At 34.6% G+C, this 21,804-nt stretch overlaps 1 protein-coding gene across 1 annotated transcript; it reads left to right on the top strand.

Moving 5' to 3' along the window:
• The first annotated feature begins 1,671 nt into the window (after positions 1-1,671).
• LOC117323569 (stress-induced-phosphoprotein 1-like) lies at positions 1,672-18,940 on the top strand. Its single transcript, XM_033878865.1, has 13 exons — positions 1,672-1,703; positions 5,435-5,644; positions 6,191-6,332; positions 7,311-7,461; positions 8,303-8,522; positions 9,157-9,283; positions 10,302-10,404; positions 12,159-12,279; positions 12,546-12,642; positions 13,206-13,367; positions 14,343-14,446; positions 16,509-16,672; positions 16,966-18,940. The coding sequence occupies exons 1-13, from the start codon at positions 1,683-1,685 to the stop codon at positions 17,036-17,038; spliced, it is 1,695 nt and encodes a 564-aa protein (XP_033734756.1). The 5' UTR covers positions 1,672-1,682; the 3' UTR covers positions 17,039-18,940.
• Positions 18,941-21,804: the final 2,864 nt, after the last annotated feature.

Consider the following 21,804-nt stretch of genomic DNA (forward strand, 5'->3'; position numbering starts at 1 on the left):
AAGGTAACCGACTATTTCCCTACTATATACACTTTGCTGTATCCGTATGTTTATAAAACCGGATTGTCAATTCCAAATCTTAATCATTTTCTAGCAAGAATATCGTTTGATATTTCTTATGCTGTCTTTAAAATATTTTGAAATTGAAATATACGGAGATTTTTTTTAACAAAATCCATTTGAGGGCGGCATTTCTTGCGATTTCGGTGAAATATTTAATTTGAAAAAAAAATTCAACCCCCTCGTAGAACAGATTTGAATAAATACGTTTCATTTTTATCATAGAGAAAATGACGAACAAGATAAAGTCTACAGAGAAAGGTTAGTCAAAGTTATCAGCTTTAGGAAAGTACAATTATTACTAACATCCTCATACAAAGTTATTGTGCATATTCCTGATGTCAGTTTACTGGAGACTAGCCGTCTCCTGTAATATATCGTTCTGTCAATCCTGTCCTGTTTTAATGTAATGTACCGGGTTTAATGTAATACTAATGTATTTGTTACAGTATGCATCTCCATATCACACAGTGTACTTGTAATATCACCAGTACATTACTGTTGTTTACCTGTTCACAAATATAACAAATGAAAAATAAATATACAATAGAAAAATGAATAAATACATTATCTGTATTTTTATTTTTAAATGTGTTCATTTGCTGACAAATAATGTGTGTTACACTGTAATCACTATGATCTATGTATACAGTAATATCTTTAAAATATTCCGGCAAGTGGAAATCCATTCCGGACGAGAACATTTTACAAAGACACACTTCCGATACCGTTGGTACAAGGGTTCCTGGTATACTTCTACAGGTCAAGGTCATCTGTTATAATGATTTCCTCGTGTGCGTCTACATGTCAAGGTCATCTGTTATAATGATTTCCTCGTGTGCGTCTACAGGTCAAGGTCATCTGTTATAATGATTTCCTCGTGTGCGTCTATACAGTCAAGGTCATCTGTTATAATGATTTCCTTGTGTGCGTCTACATGTCAAGGTCATCTGTTATAATAGTTTCCTCGTGTACGTTTACAGGTCAAGGTCATCTGTTACAACATGGATACCTTGTGTACGTCTACAGTCAAGGTCAACTGTTATATGAATACCTTGTGTACGTCTTCAGTCAAGGTCATCTGTTATATGGATACCTTGTGTAAGTCTGCAGTCATTTGACATTTAAGTAGAAAATGTATCAATCGAGATTGCTTAATATCTAGATTATATTTATATCCCATTTTCACGTTACATGACATTATGAAATAATTTATAGAACATATTCTTTATTTCGCAGGATAATATTCATTCTACATATTTATACCATCTATTACATCTGATATCCCATTAAATATCATTAGATGTCTGATTAGATTTAATTGTTTACGAGAAACTAGATCTAGTTCTATAAGGTTCAATATTATAGTAACAGTACCTTTATGTGAATAACATGAAATGAACTTCAATATAGTATCTTTTAGTCATATATCTTAATAAGACATACATATATTACTGTATATAATTTGAAGTGTATCGACATCGATCCCTGGGCAATTTTTAACACTGCTTGTTTGCCTGTTATGATCAACGATCTAGAATTTTCCAGCAACAATATTAGCATTCTGCCTAATGTAAGGGAGATAACTGTATCACTACTCTGTCGAGAACTTTCTATTAAAGATGGCGGATGTTAAGGAAAAGGTAAGCTTGCTTACAGACATAGTTATGTTTATAACATATCTGGGGTGTTTTTCACGTGTAACTCATGCATGGATATAAAAACTATATAATTTTATTCGTCTGCTAACAGAAAAGCACGCGTCTGTTTGTAAACTTAGTTCTATGAACACCGAAGCCGGCGAAGACATGCCGGTTCTGCCATGTCGGAACCATGTGCTTTCGTTTCTTGTGTTTTTATTTGAAATATGCTTCGTTTTGACAACTACAACAGAAGCTTACGACAGACCTGCTTAATTTACTATGTTCTTTTGTGCTCCTTTATCCTGATCACTTCACTAACAACTGACTAAAGTAAGCCAAACGAGGCTTTTTGTAGGACCAATTTCAGAATTTGAAATCCATTCTTTATTATCAATTATCGATAGCATATGCCCGAGGCTATATAGGCCACGGGCGTTGGTTTTCCTTCTTAAATAGCATAAATATATTATGTTCTGCCGACAGTTTGAAATGTAAAAAAAAAATGTTTTGCAACTTAAACATTTTTACCACCATGGAAAGAGGATTGTCGTGATCTATAAATAGATAATACAAAAAGTATTTTAATTCATTTTATTATGAATTTTACAAAAACAAAGGCCAACAACTGATAGTTCACGGAAATAAGAAACAGTAGGTAATACAAAGTATTTTGTTATGACTGATTAGGCCTAACAAAAAGCAAGCAGAGATCACAGGTACCTGGGGTAAGAAATTACATTTGTATATATATACTATATAGCCTCGTATTACTATTTTATATAGTAATACGAGGCTATATAGTATATATATACAAATGTAATTTCTTACCCCAGGTACCTGTGGCAGAGATAGCAAGTCAACCTCCACAATCTATCTCCTAGATTTATTAGATTAGCGAAACAAGCCTGTGTGACTTACTGACAAAGCATGCTTCTTTGGCTCATAGAGCACTGGAGACCTGGGTTCAATTCCTGTTGACAGGAATGTGTGTTGTCCTGATCTTTCACACTGCAGTAATGAGCACAGTGACCAGGAGTTTTGGCCATGCCAATCTCTACCACCCTGTCATGACTGACCCACGGGGTAGTAGCGGACCTACGTCACAAAAAATAATTGTCAGATAAAAATTCAAGGATATGTATTATGTAGTCATGGGGCGGGTCATTATCTGACAATTTTTTTGATGTAGGTCCGGGCCTATCCCCTGTGGACTGACTGTCACTTTAGACCCTCTCTTTAAATATAGGAGAGACCAAAGCTTCATTAAGTTTGTCTGGGACATAATTTTCTTTCAATTTACCATTTATGACATTTGTAGATGCCATTAGTTAATTACTTAGATGCAGACCAGTATTTTAAGTGATATATAAAGGTTCCTTGGAGTTGTTGATGTCAATCTTACTGATACATTCTCCTTGGTATTACCTTCATCCTCATCTATAGGGTTAAAAACAAAAGCATTCTCTGTATTAGGCCGATGTACTTTAACTTTTCCTAATAGCTATTAATTACTGTGATGAGGCTCATTAACAGTTGTCTATTTATCACATAAAACATGAGTCCTGTATAGTGGTTAGCAATTTAGTGAATAAAAAACAGTCTAGGTCACAAGGAAGCTTAAAATTGTATCACACTTAACCAGGTGTCATTATACGAGGAAGCTATAATGTAACCACAGACAAATTATTCTAACTATAGTTTGTCATACACTAGTCCTACTACTGGAATTTTCAGGGTCTTTCCTCCAATATGTTTCTTAGGTCAGACGAGATTTTACGATATCTTTTCATCATGTGTTGATGTTCCACTAGATCAGTAGTTATGATTGATTTCAGAACAAGAGGAGGCCTTCCAGTGGCTATATAATATATACGTATACATGATAACCATTATCAAATATCCCAATGATTAATTCAGATATGTCAGTAGTTCACTTTTTAAATGGTGAATGATTATTGACTGGAAGCTACTCTTAACTCAAACTATTGTATTTTCATATATATTTTTGTGTTGTTTTATATACAGAGGAGCCCACTTATTTGCATATCGGTTATTTGAATATCCCGCTTATTTGCATAAAATTCTCAGGTCCCGATTTTCTTCCTCTTTATCTTTGTATTTCAATCCCGTGTATTTGCATCGACTAAAACACCGACTCCCGCTTATATGCATATAAAAATTCCAAAAAATCGAAATATTTTAATTAATTTTAGGGTATTTTTGTGATTTTCCCGTAATAAAAGTTTTATGAAATGTGTTTTAACTTACATATTGATTCGACACGATATACAACGTTATCTAATCATTGGTTCACACTCCGTCATTACAGGTTACGTTCGATGTATCGAAATCGACATTTAGTTATTATCCAGACCATATCAGTAGCATTGTGCAGAAGAATTACTGAATATAATTGTATATGCCTCATCTTTTGATGATCTTGTTTATTTATTATAGCATCGATCCAAACCTGTGTTCTGTGCACTTGAACACTCGCTGAGACAGGTTGCGATCGCCATGATTGTTTACTAGGCGCGTTGCATTGTGGGGGCATATGTGTAATGAACGACAACTCTTTTTGTGTGTGCGCCATTTTCCAAAACAAACCCAAACAGCAATACACATGTCACGGTCATTTAAGACAGTCTATTGCTTCAGCAGTTCATCATCTATGATCAAACAACTAATATACGCATAGCAGGAACACAACGCATCTCGAGACGATAATGAATGTTAATTGAAACGATGACGTTGTACATCGTAGTGCCAACCCACGTGTGTATGACCGATATCGGACCCAGAGTGACAAGTAGTAAATAATGAAGTGTATGCAAATATTTTTATGTGTACATTTATAAAGAATAACAACCCATGTATTTCGTATTTACTCTTATATTTTATATTTTTAATGCAAATAACGTAAACAATCATATAGCGCCCATTTTGAGTACCTACCTGACGATCTACACGTGTATAAGAGGGGCCAAAACCCAACTCCGCCTATACGAATACTCCGGTTATTTGCATATTTTGTCATGGAAAAAGGGCTATGCAAATAAGCGGGTTGCTCTGTACATGTATATGGTACGATGTGTCGTGGTGATCAATGCATTTTCTGCAATGTTGAATATAATATTATGGAACTGGTGGAAATGAAAAATTCTGCTTTGATTTTAGTGATGAGTGTTCAGATCATAACATTTGTCAGGCTATATGTAAATTTTTGTAAATTTTTTATTTTTTTGAGGAAAAATTTGGTACTTGCTGACATGTACAGACATTTTTTACTAAGAAGCACCAGTTATAGACCACTAGGTAGCTATAGGTCTGTCTTTAATGAAGAGCTCTTATTAAAATGTGTTGTAATATTTGACAGTTAGGCTACCATTTTCATGAAATTGTTGAGACCCTGGGATTAGGTTTGTTATATCAGGGATATGCTTTCTTTTATTCAAATATGCTATCTTCAGTATAAATGGCAGTGTTAAGACTGATAGACACCTGCATATTAAGATTAATCATGATTCAGTATTTGAGAACCCTCTCTGTATATTTGTTTGATGTTTGAACTTTCCATTTGGGACTGTGTTAGATATTTTCTCCATTTGTGTAAACTGAAGTTTTGAAATTGTTAATTACTTCTAACCTTGACTGTACAAGTGAGCTTGCATGACTCCACACCTAACCCTGCCCACCCTTCATAAGATCCTCACCCTTCTACAAAAATATAGGTGAATGAGCTAAAATTACAAGGCAATAAAGCATTGGAGGTCGGGGACTTTGAGGAAGCCATTCAGAAGTACACAGATGCCATAGCCTTGGATCCTAACAACCATGTCCTGTACAGTAACCGTTCAGCAGCACTGACTAAAGCCACTCGCTACCTGGAGGCTCTTGGTGATGCAGACAAGACATTGGAAATCAAACCAGACTGGTTCAAAGTAAGTGCAGCACATGTGTGGTCATTGGCTTTCAAACATGAATCTTTTAGTTATTAATCAAACTGACTTGGGCTGGTTTTTTCCTTCCATTTTTTTTTTTATTTTCCTTTTCTTGAATTTTTTCTACAGAGCTACATCTCAGTTTTCTTCAATTTCTGACAGTTTGAAAAGGGTATACTTGATTTTGTTATCAGGGAATAAATTTGATATTTTCTAGATCTCTGATAATTTTCTATTGATATTCAATGATTCTGGAATCATAACTTGCATGATGATATTTTTACATACATTGCCATTGGACCCTGTTAGCTCTTTTTTTCTGACTAGGTAAACTTTTATTACTATTGTACGGTAAGAAACAGGCGCAAAGAAAAAACCTTTGATCTTAGCTTCAAATTAAGTTAAGATGTTTTTCCTTTGTAATGTTGATAATTGTAGCTATATTTGATATACAACTTAAAATGAATCTAAGTAGATAATTTTCAATTCAACTTTCTAAATTTAAACTTTCTGTCTATGATCTTTTTATAATGTGATTCATTGTAGGGTTACTCACGAAAAGGAGCAGCCTTGAGATACCTGAACCGCTACCAGGAGGCAGTCGAGGTCTATGAAGAAGGACTAAAGGTTGTCCCTGATAATCAACAGTTGAAAGATGACATGAAGGAAGCTAAGACCCATCTCACAGGCAAGTTTTACAATGTATATTTAATATTACTGGCTGATGTTAGATAAGCTGCTCACTACTCTCAATGAAAACCTTCCTGGCAAATCAAATGTAAACACTGAGGTGACAAATTATTGTTATAAGAGACTACTTCTAAGTACTGGTACAGAGGCATCTCAAAGTAACTTGGTAGGAAGTATCCCTGTGCCAAGTTTCCGAAGGCCAGGGTGGTAATTGGGGTATTCTATAGGAATAACAGTGTTCATATGTCTTATGTCCATATCGATGTCAGCACTTCATTTTTGCAGATTTTTCCCAAAATCAAGGAGGTAAAAATTCTAAAATTTGTCATGGTGGTACACTGTGATATGCAAATATGCAATAAGGGGTTTAAAAAGTTATTGAATTCAAGGTCAAGGTCAAGGTTGCTGTTACTTGAAGTAGGAATATGCTGTCGAAATGCGTTGTATCAGGCCCTTACTGACAGCCAATCTATTGAACTTCATATGATTATACAATCATAAACTCAGTAACTAATGTAATGAAGATGTGCAATAGGAGTTTGAAAAGTTCCTATGGTCAAGGTTGCTGTTAGCCTGTTATGTTAAATAGAACTGGGATTTCTCTCTCTCAGATGGACCACTAGGGTCAGTAGATGTAGGAGTTGATTAGATTTGGATGGTCATCTTTCAAGGAAAAGTGTCAAAGTTCAAGATTGAATACTTCTGAAATACAATGTTTGGACAAGGGATTCATGAAATATCTTGTGCACAATTTACGTCACCAAAGTATTGCAGTATAAAAAGACTGTATAACAAATATTGCTATAATTCAGAGTATATAAGTAGTAATTAAATATCAAAGTTATACTCAGGTTACCACAGGTTCAGGTTTTGATACAGAATGTAGTTTGAAACTTTGAAATTTTGTAAATAATGGGTTTGGCCAATGGCTATTCTGGTTGTTAAGATGGTGTAAAAGTTTGTGATTTTTCTACAGGTCCAGCTGGTAGTCAGCCCATTGGTAACCCTTTCTCTGGACCAGATGTAATGGCCAAGTTGGAGGCAAACCCGAAAACAAGGGAGTACCTGAAACAACCTGACTACAAAATGATGATAGAACTTCTAAGGCAAAACCCAAACAGCCTTCAGTATGTTGCTTTTGTTCCTAAATAATGGCAGAAGTGAAATTTGTATATGCCTGCCTAATTATTCAATGAAAGTTCATGAAACTTAAGTCAGTACACCAACCTCTACAAACCAATCGAAGGTCAAGAATCCTAACATGATAGTGGAAAATTAGCTTGTCAATGTATCCCTGACTAAGGTTTCAATTGAATTTCCTGAAGCTTCCTGTAATTAATTCCAACATTTATCTTTGGAGATTGATTGAATGGTATATATGTCACATCAACAGAGATTTAACATCATGATGGAATTGCTGTTTTAAACAAGAAATATCTTTAAAAAAGAAAAACGGCATAGTTTTAATGCTGGTGGTTATAATGTAAAAGTGCTGGTGAAATAAATTAACGAACTAATTAATAAATGCGCAGTTTCAGCACGGACAACAAAATTATATCAGTTTGAATCATTTTCGGTGATAATAAGACTGCATTTAAATCAGGATTATGATTTTATTAATGTGTCATTTGAATAGATACATCCACTTATTCAGCTTGCATTCAATCTTAATTTTGTGTCGTCTTTAACTGCATATCTGCATTTTGCATTTACCGCTACATTAACCAATCACATACTTCATCTTGACCAGTAACGCCACCTTTCGCGTCATATCCGGGGTCAAAAGAAAATTATATGGCTATGCCGAAAAAAAATAAGAGTTGTAAAACTCACTCTGTATTTCTCATTTAATACCATAACCTGCAATGTTTGTTTGGACATTACACATGACAACTGTCCTTAATCAAAGACCCAATGTGTATTTCGTGTACCATAATCTAGTTTATGCTTCATTGTTCCTGTTTTCAGAAATTTCCAAGATCCACGCATAATAACAACATTGGGAGTTTTGATGGGATTTGATTTGGAAGCCAAGATGGGAGATATGGACACCTCTGACGATGCTGAACACGACCCTAAATCCAGTGCTAGTCCTCAAAGTCCTCAACAAATGGAAACCAATGCTAGCCCTCCGAGTAACAAATCAAAAAGCTCAGAACAATCTAGTGCTGACAGTTCTGTCACTCAGGTAGACCTAACACTATAATGTATCCATGCTATGTATACTGGTGGGAGTGGGGGGGGGGGCAATGGGAGATTGATGTGTGGAGTGATGCCTGCTTTTACCCAGGTTTCAGCGTCATCTTTCTACTGCTTTTCTGTTTGTGTTTTTACCCTCACTTTTTTGTAGTTATTTTGTTTTTAATTTTGAATGATTTTGCAGCATCTAGTTTGTTTTGTATGCTTTTTCCCTCAATAAGTAAACATATCCAGATGTCAGTAGTGAGAATTTAAGTTCAGTTAGTTATGTATAAATCAAAACATTACAAAAGTTTTTAGGGTGGAAATTTTATCTGATTTTACATGTTAGATATGTATAAAAACAGACACACCCATAAAGCTGGTAAATGTCATGCTGTTTAAAGTTAATATTTACCAGTATTAGATATATATATGAATTCCATAACTCTGTGCTATGCGCTCTGGAACTGATGAGTGTTATATGGAAATTATTGCTTTCCTCAAATTGGGGCAAACAGACATTGTGCTGCAGAACCAACGGTCAGGTTAGCTGTTTGTCATCCTGCTGTCTTGAAGAATAAGGCAATATAATGAAAGTATTATATATACATGTCGATAATGTTGATATGCTTCTGTTGCAGGCCCTTGCTGAGAAGGAGGCTGGCAATGCTGCCTACAAGAGTAAGAAGTTCGAGGAGGCACTGCAGCACTATGATGCAGCCATTGAACTGGACCCAACAAACATTTCCTTCAGAACAAATACAGCAGGTACATCTTCAGGCTTATATGAAAACACTGTTGATATCAAGGTTGGCTCACAAGAGGCATACCATTTAAATTTCTAAAGGTACAGCATTTGTCTTTAGGTAGCTCATTAGGCTTAACATAAATGGCTCTCAAAACAAAACAAAAAATATGCTGATAATTTTTATTGGTGTTTAAAGAGTGAGTATTCAATACCTAGATCTGATTTATTAGTGGTAGGCCGATCATCGATTATAATCGATAATTAATCGATTTGAAACATGGTTTCCCATTTTCCGGAATTAATCTCCGATATTGTATTCTTCATTAGTCAATGGGGTCCTGCAACTGCAAGCGCTTATTAGACTGGTTTTGTTGTATCACTAAAGCGTCTGACTGACCCATGCACGCTATACAAAATGGCAGACGAGTTTGCAGATGTAAATAAAGATATCAGGAGTAGACGAAAGTCAATTCAAATGCAATACCTCTTCACTACACATGGTTAGAATATAGATAATTCATATGGTATTTAATTTTAATACATAGAAACATGATTATAAGTGTCAATAACTACAACAGTTGAATTTGAAGTGTGTAAAGTTATTTTGTAGTCCTGATTTCCACGAATTAAATATCAATCAAACACAAACTTGTAATATCTAATTCCGTGATCAAAGCAATGATCTGTCAGATTGAAATTTAGTCATCTTTGTTATTTCAATTAAAGCAGCAGACTGAACTTTTGATCAATTGGTTTGCTCCTGAATTCAATAAACAATGAAACAATGATGTTTACTAAATATCATTTGCATAACTAAGACACATTTAAGAAATTTATTTTCAGATTAAATCTGATTTTAAAAATCCAATTATAATTGATAATTAATCGGATTAGGTCATCCAATTATCCTTATTAATCGATTGTGAAAACCTCATCCAATTCCCATCACTATGATTTATATTAATTTTATCAATTCTTATCTTATTTTAAAATGTAATTGGTGATATCTGTACATGAAGAATGTGTTATATATTACAGCGGTGCATTTTGAACAAAAGGACTATGATAAGTGTATAGCAGTGTGTGAAGAAGCAGTTAATATTGGACGAGAAAATCGAGTGGACTACACATTGATAGCAAAGTAAGTTTTTCTAAATTTTGATATCAGACCTTTAATTACTTATATTGTGTCGAATCAAATAAAACACTAGTAATATTCCTTGATATATTCAGATATCATATGAAACATTGACATTTGAGGCTTCCCATCTGTATTTTTCATGTAAAGTCATGTGAGATATCTGTGATTTTCAAGGCACAGTCATCTAGTGGTAGGACACCAGACTGGTGATCGAAGGATCAGCAGTTCGAGTCCCAGCACAGACACTGTGTTGTATCCTTGAACAAGATACTTCACGCGTGGTGTTCTCGTGTAAATGAGTACATAATAGGGCAGTGTTGAAAATGCAGTGTACAAAATGTTAGTGCTGAATGGCAGCTCCGACAGTATGCTCCCCATGGAATTGAAAAACAACTTTGTGATGGCTTTATAACTTTAAATTAATGTTATTAATGACTTAACTCCTTCATGTTAATTCCTATGAGATGCCAGTGATGTTGGAGTATTTCACACTTGTACCGTATTTGACCTAATAAGGGCGCAGGGCGCGGGTAATTGACAGTGGGGGCACCCTTATTAAGATTAGTTTTTCTGAAGTTTTATGAAACAGACTATACCTTATAGCAGAATACCCAAGGTTGTGGAAACAGTAAAATATTAAGTCATAAAAATATTTCAGATGAAGATATCTAATCATTTTCATATATTAAGCTAAAACATCACTTGAATACTCCTGTAAACTTGTAAACCATGCCAGCTGATCTTTAGACCAGAGAACGTGTGTTCCACCATTTATGTTCAAATGGAACTCTTTTGTGTTCTATTTATAGAAACAGGTGATTTCCCAGATCATATCAGACATCGTTTTCTTTGACCTAATAATTGATTTACAATGTCTTTTGCTAGCTTTGTGTTCTGAACAAAAGTTATTTATCAACAAGAATGAAGTCTTTACTTTACCTTCAAATAAAGATGGTAAGTTATTATTTGTATGTGTGTTTAGTTTTGGGTGCTCTTTGCACTGACATGTCATCTGTAGCCTGTAGGAATACACAAAATGTGGCGAAAACATGTGTTCCAGTTACTTAATTTGCTGAAGAAAATTGAACACATAAAGTAGCAAAATATTTCACATGAATTATTACTTTTGAACACCATTTTGACACTCTGTCAAAGATTTATTTCCTTGAAAAAAGATAGGGCGCCCTTATTAGGGCAGGCGCCCTTATTAGGTCAAATACAGTATATCAGGTATATGCAGTCACAGAGTCATCAGATTTATTCAAGAAAAAAATTCAATAAATCCATTGTGTGATATGAAAGTGCACAGGTAATTCACATGACATGTCCTCCCTGTATTTATCCACAAATAAGTCCCTGCCCACAAATAAAACCCCTTCGTTTTTGTAGAATAATACGTTCGAAATAGTAAGGGGTCTTATATGAGGACAAATATGGTACTAAACTTTCACACTAGGGGAGGGGGTCTTATTTGAGGATAAGTATGGTACTAAACTTATACACTAGGGGAGGGGTCTTATTTGAGGATAAGTATGGTATTAAACTTTTACACTAGGGAAGGGGTCTTATTTGGGGATAAGTATGGTACTAAACTTTTACACTAGAGGAGGGGACTTATTTGTGGATAAATATGGTACTAACTTTTACACTAGGGGAGGGGGCTTATTTGAGGATAAATGAGGTAAGTTCTAGAGACTTGTGCCTACCCAGTATATGTCTTATGAAGGTAATTTTGTACATTTTTTTGTCCACAGAGCTTTAGCCCGTATGGGGAAAGCTTACCTGAAGAAGGATGACGACACAAATGCATTGAGGTATTTCCAGAAAGCTCTTGCAGAACATCGAACCCCTGATGTAGCCAAGAGTATTCAGGAGGTACATTTCTAAAATCCATTTTGAATTATCACTGTTATTGGTAAATAACATATGAAGGTGTAAGTTCAAAGCTTGTATCGCTGTCAGCATTATACTTGGGGCTACAAAATAGTTGGATTTCTGCAGTAACAGCAAGTGTTTCTGTAGTATTTCAATGTGGTAAAGAGTATCTTACCTTTATAGACTTACAATGAAATACATTCATAACTGAATTCAGAATTTGCTACACAATTGCTTATTTTGTATGGTTGTTTGTTATGTTTTAGATTGAAAAGCGTATTAAAGAAAAAGAGAGACTAGCTTTTATTGACCCTGAGAAGTCTTTAGAAGCAAAAGCATTAGGCAATCAATTCTTTCAGAAAGGTAAGGATTAAGTCACTGAAAGTTGTGGAGTTTTATCTCAACAATAGCTTGAAACATTGTGACAGAATATTATTATCACGCACAAAAGGTTAATGTTCATGGAAGAATTCTGAAAACTAAAGGAAAGAAAAATGTATCAAGTTTCTAAGAATGAAATTGGTCCAACATTTTACATGTTAAAATTTTAATTTACATAAGTGATGATTGGAAACAGGACATGGACATGGTTCATGTAATTAAAAAAATACCTTACTTGATTCAGCTCTTGCTTGACAGATTAGTTTTTAAGGTCACCTGTCAGATTCCAAAAAAGATTTTCCAAATCTTTATAATTTTAACGATAATTTATTTGATTAAAGCCAAATGAGATATGCAGAGCGTGGTATCAATAGCTTAAAACTGAGGAATGTAACTGGCACAAACATCAGCACAGGGAGATTCCATGTTTTAAATTACATCAGGTGATTTCAGAATAATCATGGAGAAATGATTTTATTTTCTACCGAGATGATGATTTTATGAGTTCATAAAAAGGCTAACTTTGCAAATTGACTTATTTCCAGGTGACTATCCTACAGCAAAAAAACATTATGATGAGGCAATAAAGAGGAATCCAGAGGATGCCAAAATATACAGTAACAGAGCAGCATGTTACACTAAATTGATGGAATTCAGCTTAGCTTTAAAAGATGCGGAGATGTGTATAAAACTTGACCCTACATTTGGTAAGGATACAGTTTCTACTTGATATTTAAGATTAGATACATTTATAAAAACTTCGACAATTCTACTGATAGTTATCTTTTGTTTGCTGTCGTGGAGAAAATGAAGGAGGCCAGGTTTGTTAGCAAGAGAAAACCCATATGGTCGGAACTTGATGCATTATGATGTGGCATCCATTAGTCAACTTTTTGACCAGCGATCCCAACCCCCAGTTTTCTCATTGAAATTGGTGGACATAAACTACATGACATGTAGTTATGCTTTCAAAGCAGCATTTTGTATCAACCAAATTGGCATTGTTCAGAATAGTAATTGCCCTTTATTTTTTTGGGTTTATTCTTTTTAGCTCGTCTCTTCGAAGAAGAGGGAGAGCTAATGTTGTCACTCTGTCTTTGGCATTGGCATTGGTTTTCCAACTTTAAGTTTTTGGTGCAAGTGTTCAAAGGCATTAACGAATCACTTCATAATCGTACTAGGATATATTTGACCTTAGACTCCCTGTGGGGTTATAAAAAAACCTGCTTTTTGACATATTTTAGACTTAGAAAAAAACTTTTAAGTTTTTGGTGCAAGTGCTGAAAGGCATTAACAAAACACTTTATAATTGTACTAGGGTACTGATAATTGACATTAGGGTCCCTATGGGGTTTGACTATTCTCTCCTGGAGGGATTTTTGGAGAAAAAAACCTGCTTTATGAAATGTTTTGGACTTCGTCATTTTTTGCATTTTTGAAGATATAAGATATTTACAGCTATTTATGAACTATGTCAATTAGGGTAGAGTATCACAAATTAATTCTGTCAAGTGCACAATATAACTTCTATTTATCCAATATGCAAAACAATTCAAATTTATGTATTTTGATTTTTTATTGACAAACATTTGTGAGAAGAGCTATGCTGTTCTACAACAGCTCTTGTTTTTTTTAGAATTTCCATATTGGTAGTATTAAAAAACACTCTGGTTTTCTTGTAGTGAAGGGATACCTACGGAAGGGTAGTGTCTTGCAGGCTATGAAAGAATTCAGCAAAGCTGCCGCAATCTATCAGAAGGCATTGGAAGTAGATCCAAAATGTGAGGTAACTATCCTCAGGTCCAAGGGTTGGTCTGGCTTTTCCTGGTTTGATATCTTATTTGTTGATATTGGTGACCACTTAGTCATGAACCATTATAGATATTACCACTTAGTCTTGAACCAGTATATATAGATATTATCACTTAGTCATAAACCATTATATATAGATATTACCACTTAGTCATAAACCATTATATATAGATATTACCACTTAGTCATGAACCATTATATATAGATATTACCACTTAGTCATGAACCATTATATATAGATATTACCACTTAGTCATGAACCATTATATATAGATATTACAATTTAGTCATGAACCATTATATATAGATATTACCACTTAGTCATGAACCGTTATATATAGATATTACAATTTAGTCATGAACCATTATATATAGATATTACCACTTAGTTACGAACCATTATATATAGATATTACCACTTAGTCACGAACCATGATATATAGATATTACCACTTAGTCATAAACCATTATATATAGATATTACCACTTAGTCATGAACCATTATATATAGATATTACCACTTAGTCACGAACCATTATATATAGATATTACCACTTAGTCATGAACCATTATATATAGATATTACCACTTAGTCATGAACCATTATATATAGATATTACCGATTAAGTCACGAACCATTATATATAGATATTACCGATTAAGTCACGAACCATTATATATAGATATTACCGATTAAGTCACGAACCATTATATATAGATATTACCACTAAGTTATGAACCATTATATATAGATATTACCACTTAGTCATGAACCATTATATATAGATATTACCACTTAGTCTTGAACCATTATATATAGATATTATCACTTAGTCATGAACCGTTATATATAGATATTACCACTTAGTCATGAACCGTTATATATAGATATTACCACTTAGTCATGAACCATTATATATAGATATTACCACTTAGTCATGAACCATTATATATAGATATTACCACTTAGTCACGAACCATTATATATAGATATTACCACTTAGTCACGAACCATTATATATAGATATTACCACTTAGTCACGAACCATTATATATAGATATTACCACTTAGTCATGAACCATTATATATAGATATTACCACTTAGTCATGAACCATTATATATAGATATTATCGATTAAGTCACGAACCATTATATATAGATATTACCACTAAGTTATGAACCATTATATATAGATATTACCACTTAGTCATGAACCATTATATATAGATATTACCACTTAGTCTTGAACCATTATATATAGATATTATCACTTAGTCATGAACCGTTATATATAGATATTACCACTTAGTCATGAACCATTATATATAGATATTACCACTTAGTCACGAACCATTATATATAGATATTACCGATTAAGTCACGAACCATTATATATAGATATTACCACTTAGTCATGAACCATTATAGATATTACCACTTAGTCATGAACCATTATATATAGATATTACCACTTAGTCATGAACCATTATATATAGATATTACCGATTAAGTCACGAACCATTATATATAGATATTACCACTTAGTCTTGAACCATTATATATAGATATTATCACTTAGTCATGAACCGTTATATATAGATATTACCACTTAGTCATGAACCGTTATATATAGATATTACCACTTAGTCATGAACCATTATATATAGATATTTCCACTTAGTCATGAACCATTATATATAGATATTACCACTTAGTCATGAACCATTATATATAGATATTACCGATTAAGTCACAAACCATTATATATAGATATTACCACTAAGTTATGAACCATTATATATAGATATTACCACTTAGTCATGAACCATTATATATAGATATTTCCACTTAGTCATGAACCATTATATATAGATATTTCCACTTAGTCATGAACCATTATATATAGATATTACCACTTAGTCATGAACCATTATATATAGATATTTCCACTTAGTCATGAACCATTATATATAGATATTACCACTTAGTCATGAACCTTTATATAAAGATACTCATAATGTTTCTGTTTTCCAGGAGGCTTCGCGGGGTTACCGAGAGGCACTGATGGCAGAAGGTGGGGATCCAGAGGCCATCAGGAAGCGTGCCATGGCTGACCCTGAAGTACAACAAATTCTCGCTGACCCAGCCATGCAACTTATCTTGCAACAGATGCAGAAAGAGCCAGATGCAGTTAGAGAGTAAGTCACACCCATCCTTTGGTGATACCCAAACTCTAAACCATATACACATTACATGTATCTGAAATATAGAATCGAAGAAAAATAGCTTTGAAAGGAGGTAATTTAGGTGTTTGAGAAAAGCCTGCCTTTTCTGACCAGTTTTGCCTTGATGGCTTATCAAAACGAATGGAACAAACCTTCTGGGCCACTTGTTATATTGCTCCATTCAAATTTCTGCTTGAAGAACCTTTTTTTTTATATATATATATTTTTGCAATGCTAATATATTCTATTGTATTGTTTCTTTTTAGACATTTGAAAAATCCTGAAGTAGCAAAGAAGATTGAAAAACTTTTGGAGAGTGGGATCATTGCCATTCGTTGATGCAGTGCTGTGATTGCATATTTCATTGGTGAATTATGAACACACAAACGATTAAACACAACGGACAACAACTTTCATCATGTTATTCTCTCCTGATGGTGAACAACAATTGTCTGGATGATGTGAAATTCTTCTAAATGTGTTCGTGTTCAGCCATTACAAGGCAGTGTTACAACACAGACAGTGATAGAACTGTGTAGGATATCCTAATGTGAGGAAATACATGTTCTAATGATATACCGGTATGTACTAGGGAGGGAGAGCAAATATATCCCTGTGTGAGATTTGGGGAAAGTATGGAAACCAGTTTTATCGCTCTGTAAGGATAGGAAAGACAAATGCTATCCCTGTGCTTGTATAGGGTCAATGGATGGTGTCCGTATGGTAGGGGTTGGGTTGTGAAGAGATGTGCTAGAATTGGACTTTAGATATCATCCCTGTGGGGAAATAGGATTCTATCTGTCATCCATGTATTAGGGTAAGAATGAGTGAAAAGTCATGCTCAATAAAGAAGATAAACTTGTCTAAATTGAATTGAATGAGTTAAGTTTTTGTCTCGGATTGGTTCTCTATTTTTGTTAGATCCAAAGAGAAACAGCAGGCTATATATTACAATGGTCAGTCTCTATTAAACATATACATATGGGTGGGTTTCATCTGTAAAAAAACATCTATATGGGACCATGATAAAATACTATGTGTATGCTGTTGACACTTGTGTAATGATAAGACACTCTTTGTACGGTGTAGTGTAAAACAGTTTGGGTCTTTTCCCTTTCTTTCATGGCATGCTTGAATATCTCTCCATTGTGTGAAACAAATGATCAAGTTCCTTTTGATTTCATTAGAAGAGAGAAAAATGATGTGACATATGTGGTCCCTGATATACAAATTCACACTAGTTCAGAGAGCCTTGTTAAGTTACTGTATATAGTCATGCACTAATATATGGAGTACATGGGTATTAAAACCATTTTCAGAATCATTCATTGATGAAATCATTTCTTTTGTCCGCTCAAAATGTGTCTAGTATGTTTAGACATATTCATTCCATTTTGTTCCATTTTCAAGAAATACATTATTAACAGATTCATCGGATTTGTATTGATTTTTTTTTCTTCTTTTTTTTGCAACAATCACACTTTTACAGATTTTCCCTCAGGATTTGCTACTGATAAATAAATGTTGCTGCTTTAGTCTGAATAAACCATAATATACATTTTCATTTGTAAAGAATTACTTGTTGATTGTATTGTAATCTTCAACATGGAATATTTATCAGTCAGCAATGCATGTTATGCTCACAAATCTGCTTCAACCACACAAAAATAATGAATAATAGAATCTTTCCCTACATTGAGGAGACTTGGTTGTCTAACCTTGAGGATCTCCATCCATCTGGGTGGTATTTTAGGTTGTCAAACCTGGGGCTGTTGGACATTTCTCTGTCATGTCCTCAAGGTAGGGGGTGATGATTTTTCTCCAGTTATACTATATTTTATTTATTTAAAAAAATTGTCAATGCAAAAAACACAATGTTGAGTGATGTGATTAAATTGTAGATGTGATGTCAAGGTGTTGTTGCCAGCACGTGCCATCTGTCATACCCTAGGGTTGACCGAGAAATCACACCTTAAAGGGTGACGGGAAATCTTGATCAGGTGAAAAATGGAGACAAAACTGAGCGATGGGAGAATACTGTGTCATTCATTCAGCTGTGTAGCTGATGATGATATTGATACAGTCATTAACAGAGGTGTGCTGTTGACATAAATTGACGGTGATCATTTGTTATTGGGTATTATTTTGTGCTGACATTGGTGCAGATTCATATAAATGTTTAGGATACAAGCAATATGTAATTGTATGTAATGGAAACAATACAACATTGATTCAAACAGACATTTGTTTTTGTTCTTAATATTCAGATAATGTGCTTAAAGGAAAAAGAAACAAAATTAGAAATTGGTGTTTATGGAAATTAAAAATATGTTATATAATGTAATAATGGTGTAAATGAGCAATAGATACTAATTTGTCATCTGTGAAATAAATATCCATATATGTTTAGCAACTAGGAGTTATATATGTGCAGTAAGGGTAATTTAGTTACCATAATTCGCTGCTTTGGTGAAGTTGTAAAGTAACAATCTACCTTATGTCTCTAAAGGCCACTGCTGGATACATCCATTGAACATTTCCTTGGCCTGATCATGATTATTTGCTTACTTTGGGCTTACCATTCCGCTCTTGGTATACTTTCTCTGTTTCAAAGAAAATAATTTGCCTTCGTTGATATGAAATTATCAAATTAATAAATCAAACCAATATTGTAATCTTCTAAACATTTGTTCATTTGCTTTTGGTTGGCGCTTTTAAGTAGATTTCTTTACACCATGCACATTTTTGAGAAATTCCAGATGATTTTTTCTACCTCAACTGCTTTATAAATTCATTAGAGTTTTGAAATGCTGATGTCAAAAATTACGACATTACGTATATACCACGTAGGATACATCTTTAAGTGCACGGATATGGACATAGAACCGGATTTTAGAATTTTGTGAAATTTATTGATTTTAAATCAGATGTTTTTAAATGATAAATATGGTATTAGAATTAAGTGATTTCAGCTGGCGTCCGTCAACAAAATCAATATTAAATGTGTTCATAAATCTAATGTTACGAGCTCTACCCATTCGTTTTCAGTATGGATGCAAACTGCTTTCATATTCATCATAAATGTCAATTGTATTTCTTGTCCAAAATGAATGCCAACGATTCAGCGCTCTGGTACCTTCCACAATTTAACCGTTGATATACCACAGCTGTGACAATAAAACAAAACAAAACAGGAATGCCACTTAGTTAAATACAAGTATTAGGTATATAGGATACTAATTTGGTCCGGAATGGATTAAGCGGGACTTACCGTCACAGCTCCACGAGGTGTACAATACTAATACCCACTTGTTACGGTATAGGATTAGCTCCAGACTAGAAACCTCTGTCATTGTGTAGTTTATTTGATCCTGCTTCGAAATATAAACTTTAACACTGGCAAACAGTTGTTGTAATGTCGTAAGAAAGGTCAATATATATAGCCTAATCTTTTTTCTACAATAGCAACGGTGAAAATCTCGCCATTGAGACCACCGTCCAGATGAAAGGCGAGTCCACCCTCGTGTTACTGTACTGGCAAAGATAGATGTTGATGAAATGTGGATTTTAAATATAGACAACGATATTCTGTGAGGAAAACCCCATATTCAGATATTTGTGTAAGGAAGACACGATGTTGGCCACGGACCAGCGAACCCCATACCAGATCCTGATGACGCTGAAAGCGCGGTCGTGTATACAGGATATCAAACTTCAAAAAATGGTGACCGAGTTGGATATGTCCAAGCATACCAAAAGCTTTCCGACCGTATCCATGTTTGACTCTAATAAGTCTGTGAATTTGTTTCCTTCTTTTGCAATACGACGGGAGAAAACTATAGGAGAAATAAACTGTGCTAAATATTCATGGAAAGAAAAAGAACATTTGGTGAAAAAATTGGAACTTGCAAAAACAGAAAAGGTTCGTAAGTCTATGTTTGCTGTATCAGGTTCACGAATAAACAAAGATAGTGTTGATGAAAAAAGGCCACCTAAAGTGTGGTCTCTCGCTGTGTCAAGGACCTTACCAAATATCAACCAATGTGTGACACCGCAGCCTCCAAAGTCGTCTATCAAACGCATGTTCACCAAGAAGGAACTACAGGAAAGGCCGGCCACAAAGCCAGTGAAGGTTGTCAAAGTCCCCATGACTCCCCTCAACAGTCAACGAACTCCACGGAAGGCGAGAGACACGCCATACGCCTCTGTCACACATGCATGCAAGGAGGAGAAAAGTCCGACCGGAGACGAGAAAACCGAGTCTAAAGACGACATATCACTGCCCCAGATTTCCTCCCCAAACATGGTAGATAAAACCACAACAACAGCAGAGATTAACGACTCGGGGAAAGATTCGGTTGTTGAGTTACAAGAGCCAGCGGTCAAAGAGGTAAACACATCCCATGAGTTATTTACTTCCAGAGCCTTGATGAGCAGGGGCGGCAAGAGGCCCCAAACACAGCCCTAAGATGTTTCCTAATCTTGGCCGTTCGACGGAACTTAAAGAGCTCATGAACGCTGCACCAAAAACCGCCGGATCAGACGTTCTGCCTAGAATTATGGCTAGCAGAGAACGTAGTCGTTCTGTCAGGAATAAGAGCCGTCAGCAACCCGCACCTTTCAAGATACCACATAACGCCTTCACTAACGTCTGTACATCCAACATCAAGTAGACCAACTTTCTGTGGCACCCATTTTAAAAAAAGGTCTCAAAGGAAGCAGAAAATATCTGTCTAGATTAAGATAACTTCCACTCTGTGACATCACTGTAAATGCGTGTAAGTTAAAGTTTGAACATTCCTGGATATTTATCGCTCATTCGTTGAAGACTCGTTGCGTTCGATGTTAATGAACTGTTTGCTACAGTCACGTGATCTCCTTTGTGAACGTGCTTGGAAAATCATGTGATGTCCATATTTGTGAACTTCTTGGACTATTAATTGTTTGATAGGTTCACGTGATCCTAATATTGATTGAGTCATACGATCTCTTTTTTTGTGTGAACTTTAATGAGATATTGTTTGCTACATTGTACTATTTTAAACATCATGGTGCTTAACTGTAGCAAACTATCTTATTCTTCTAACAGTGATACATCGTTTATG

The sequence above is a fragment of the Pecten maximus genome, chromosome 3 (genome assembly GCF_902652985.1).
Source record: "Pecten maximus chromosome 3, xPecMax1.1, whole genome shotgun sequence".
NCBI classification, from domain to species: Eukaryota; Metazoa; Mollusca; class Bivalvia; order Pectinida; family Pectinidae; genus Pecten; species Pecten maximus.

What these genes read in the sequence shown, in the direction of transcription:
- LOC117323569 (XM_033878865.1), top strand. Translation starts at nt 1,683, where the DNA reads ATGGCGGATGTTAAGGAAAAG. An exon ending in AAGTAGATCCAAAATGTGAG is followed by an intron (nt 14,447 to 16,508) that starts GTAACTATCCTC and finishes TCTGTTTTCCAG; the next exon opens with GAGGCTTCGCGGGGTTACCG. An exon ending in GAGCCAGATGCAGTTAGAGA is followed by an intron (nt 16,673 to 16,965) that starts GTAAGTCACACC and finishes GTTTCTTTTTAG; the next exon opens with ACATTTGAAAAATCCTGAAG.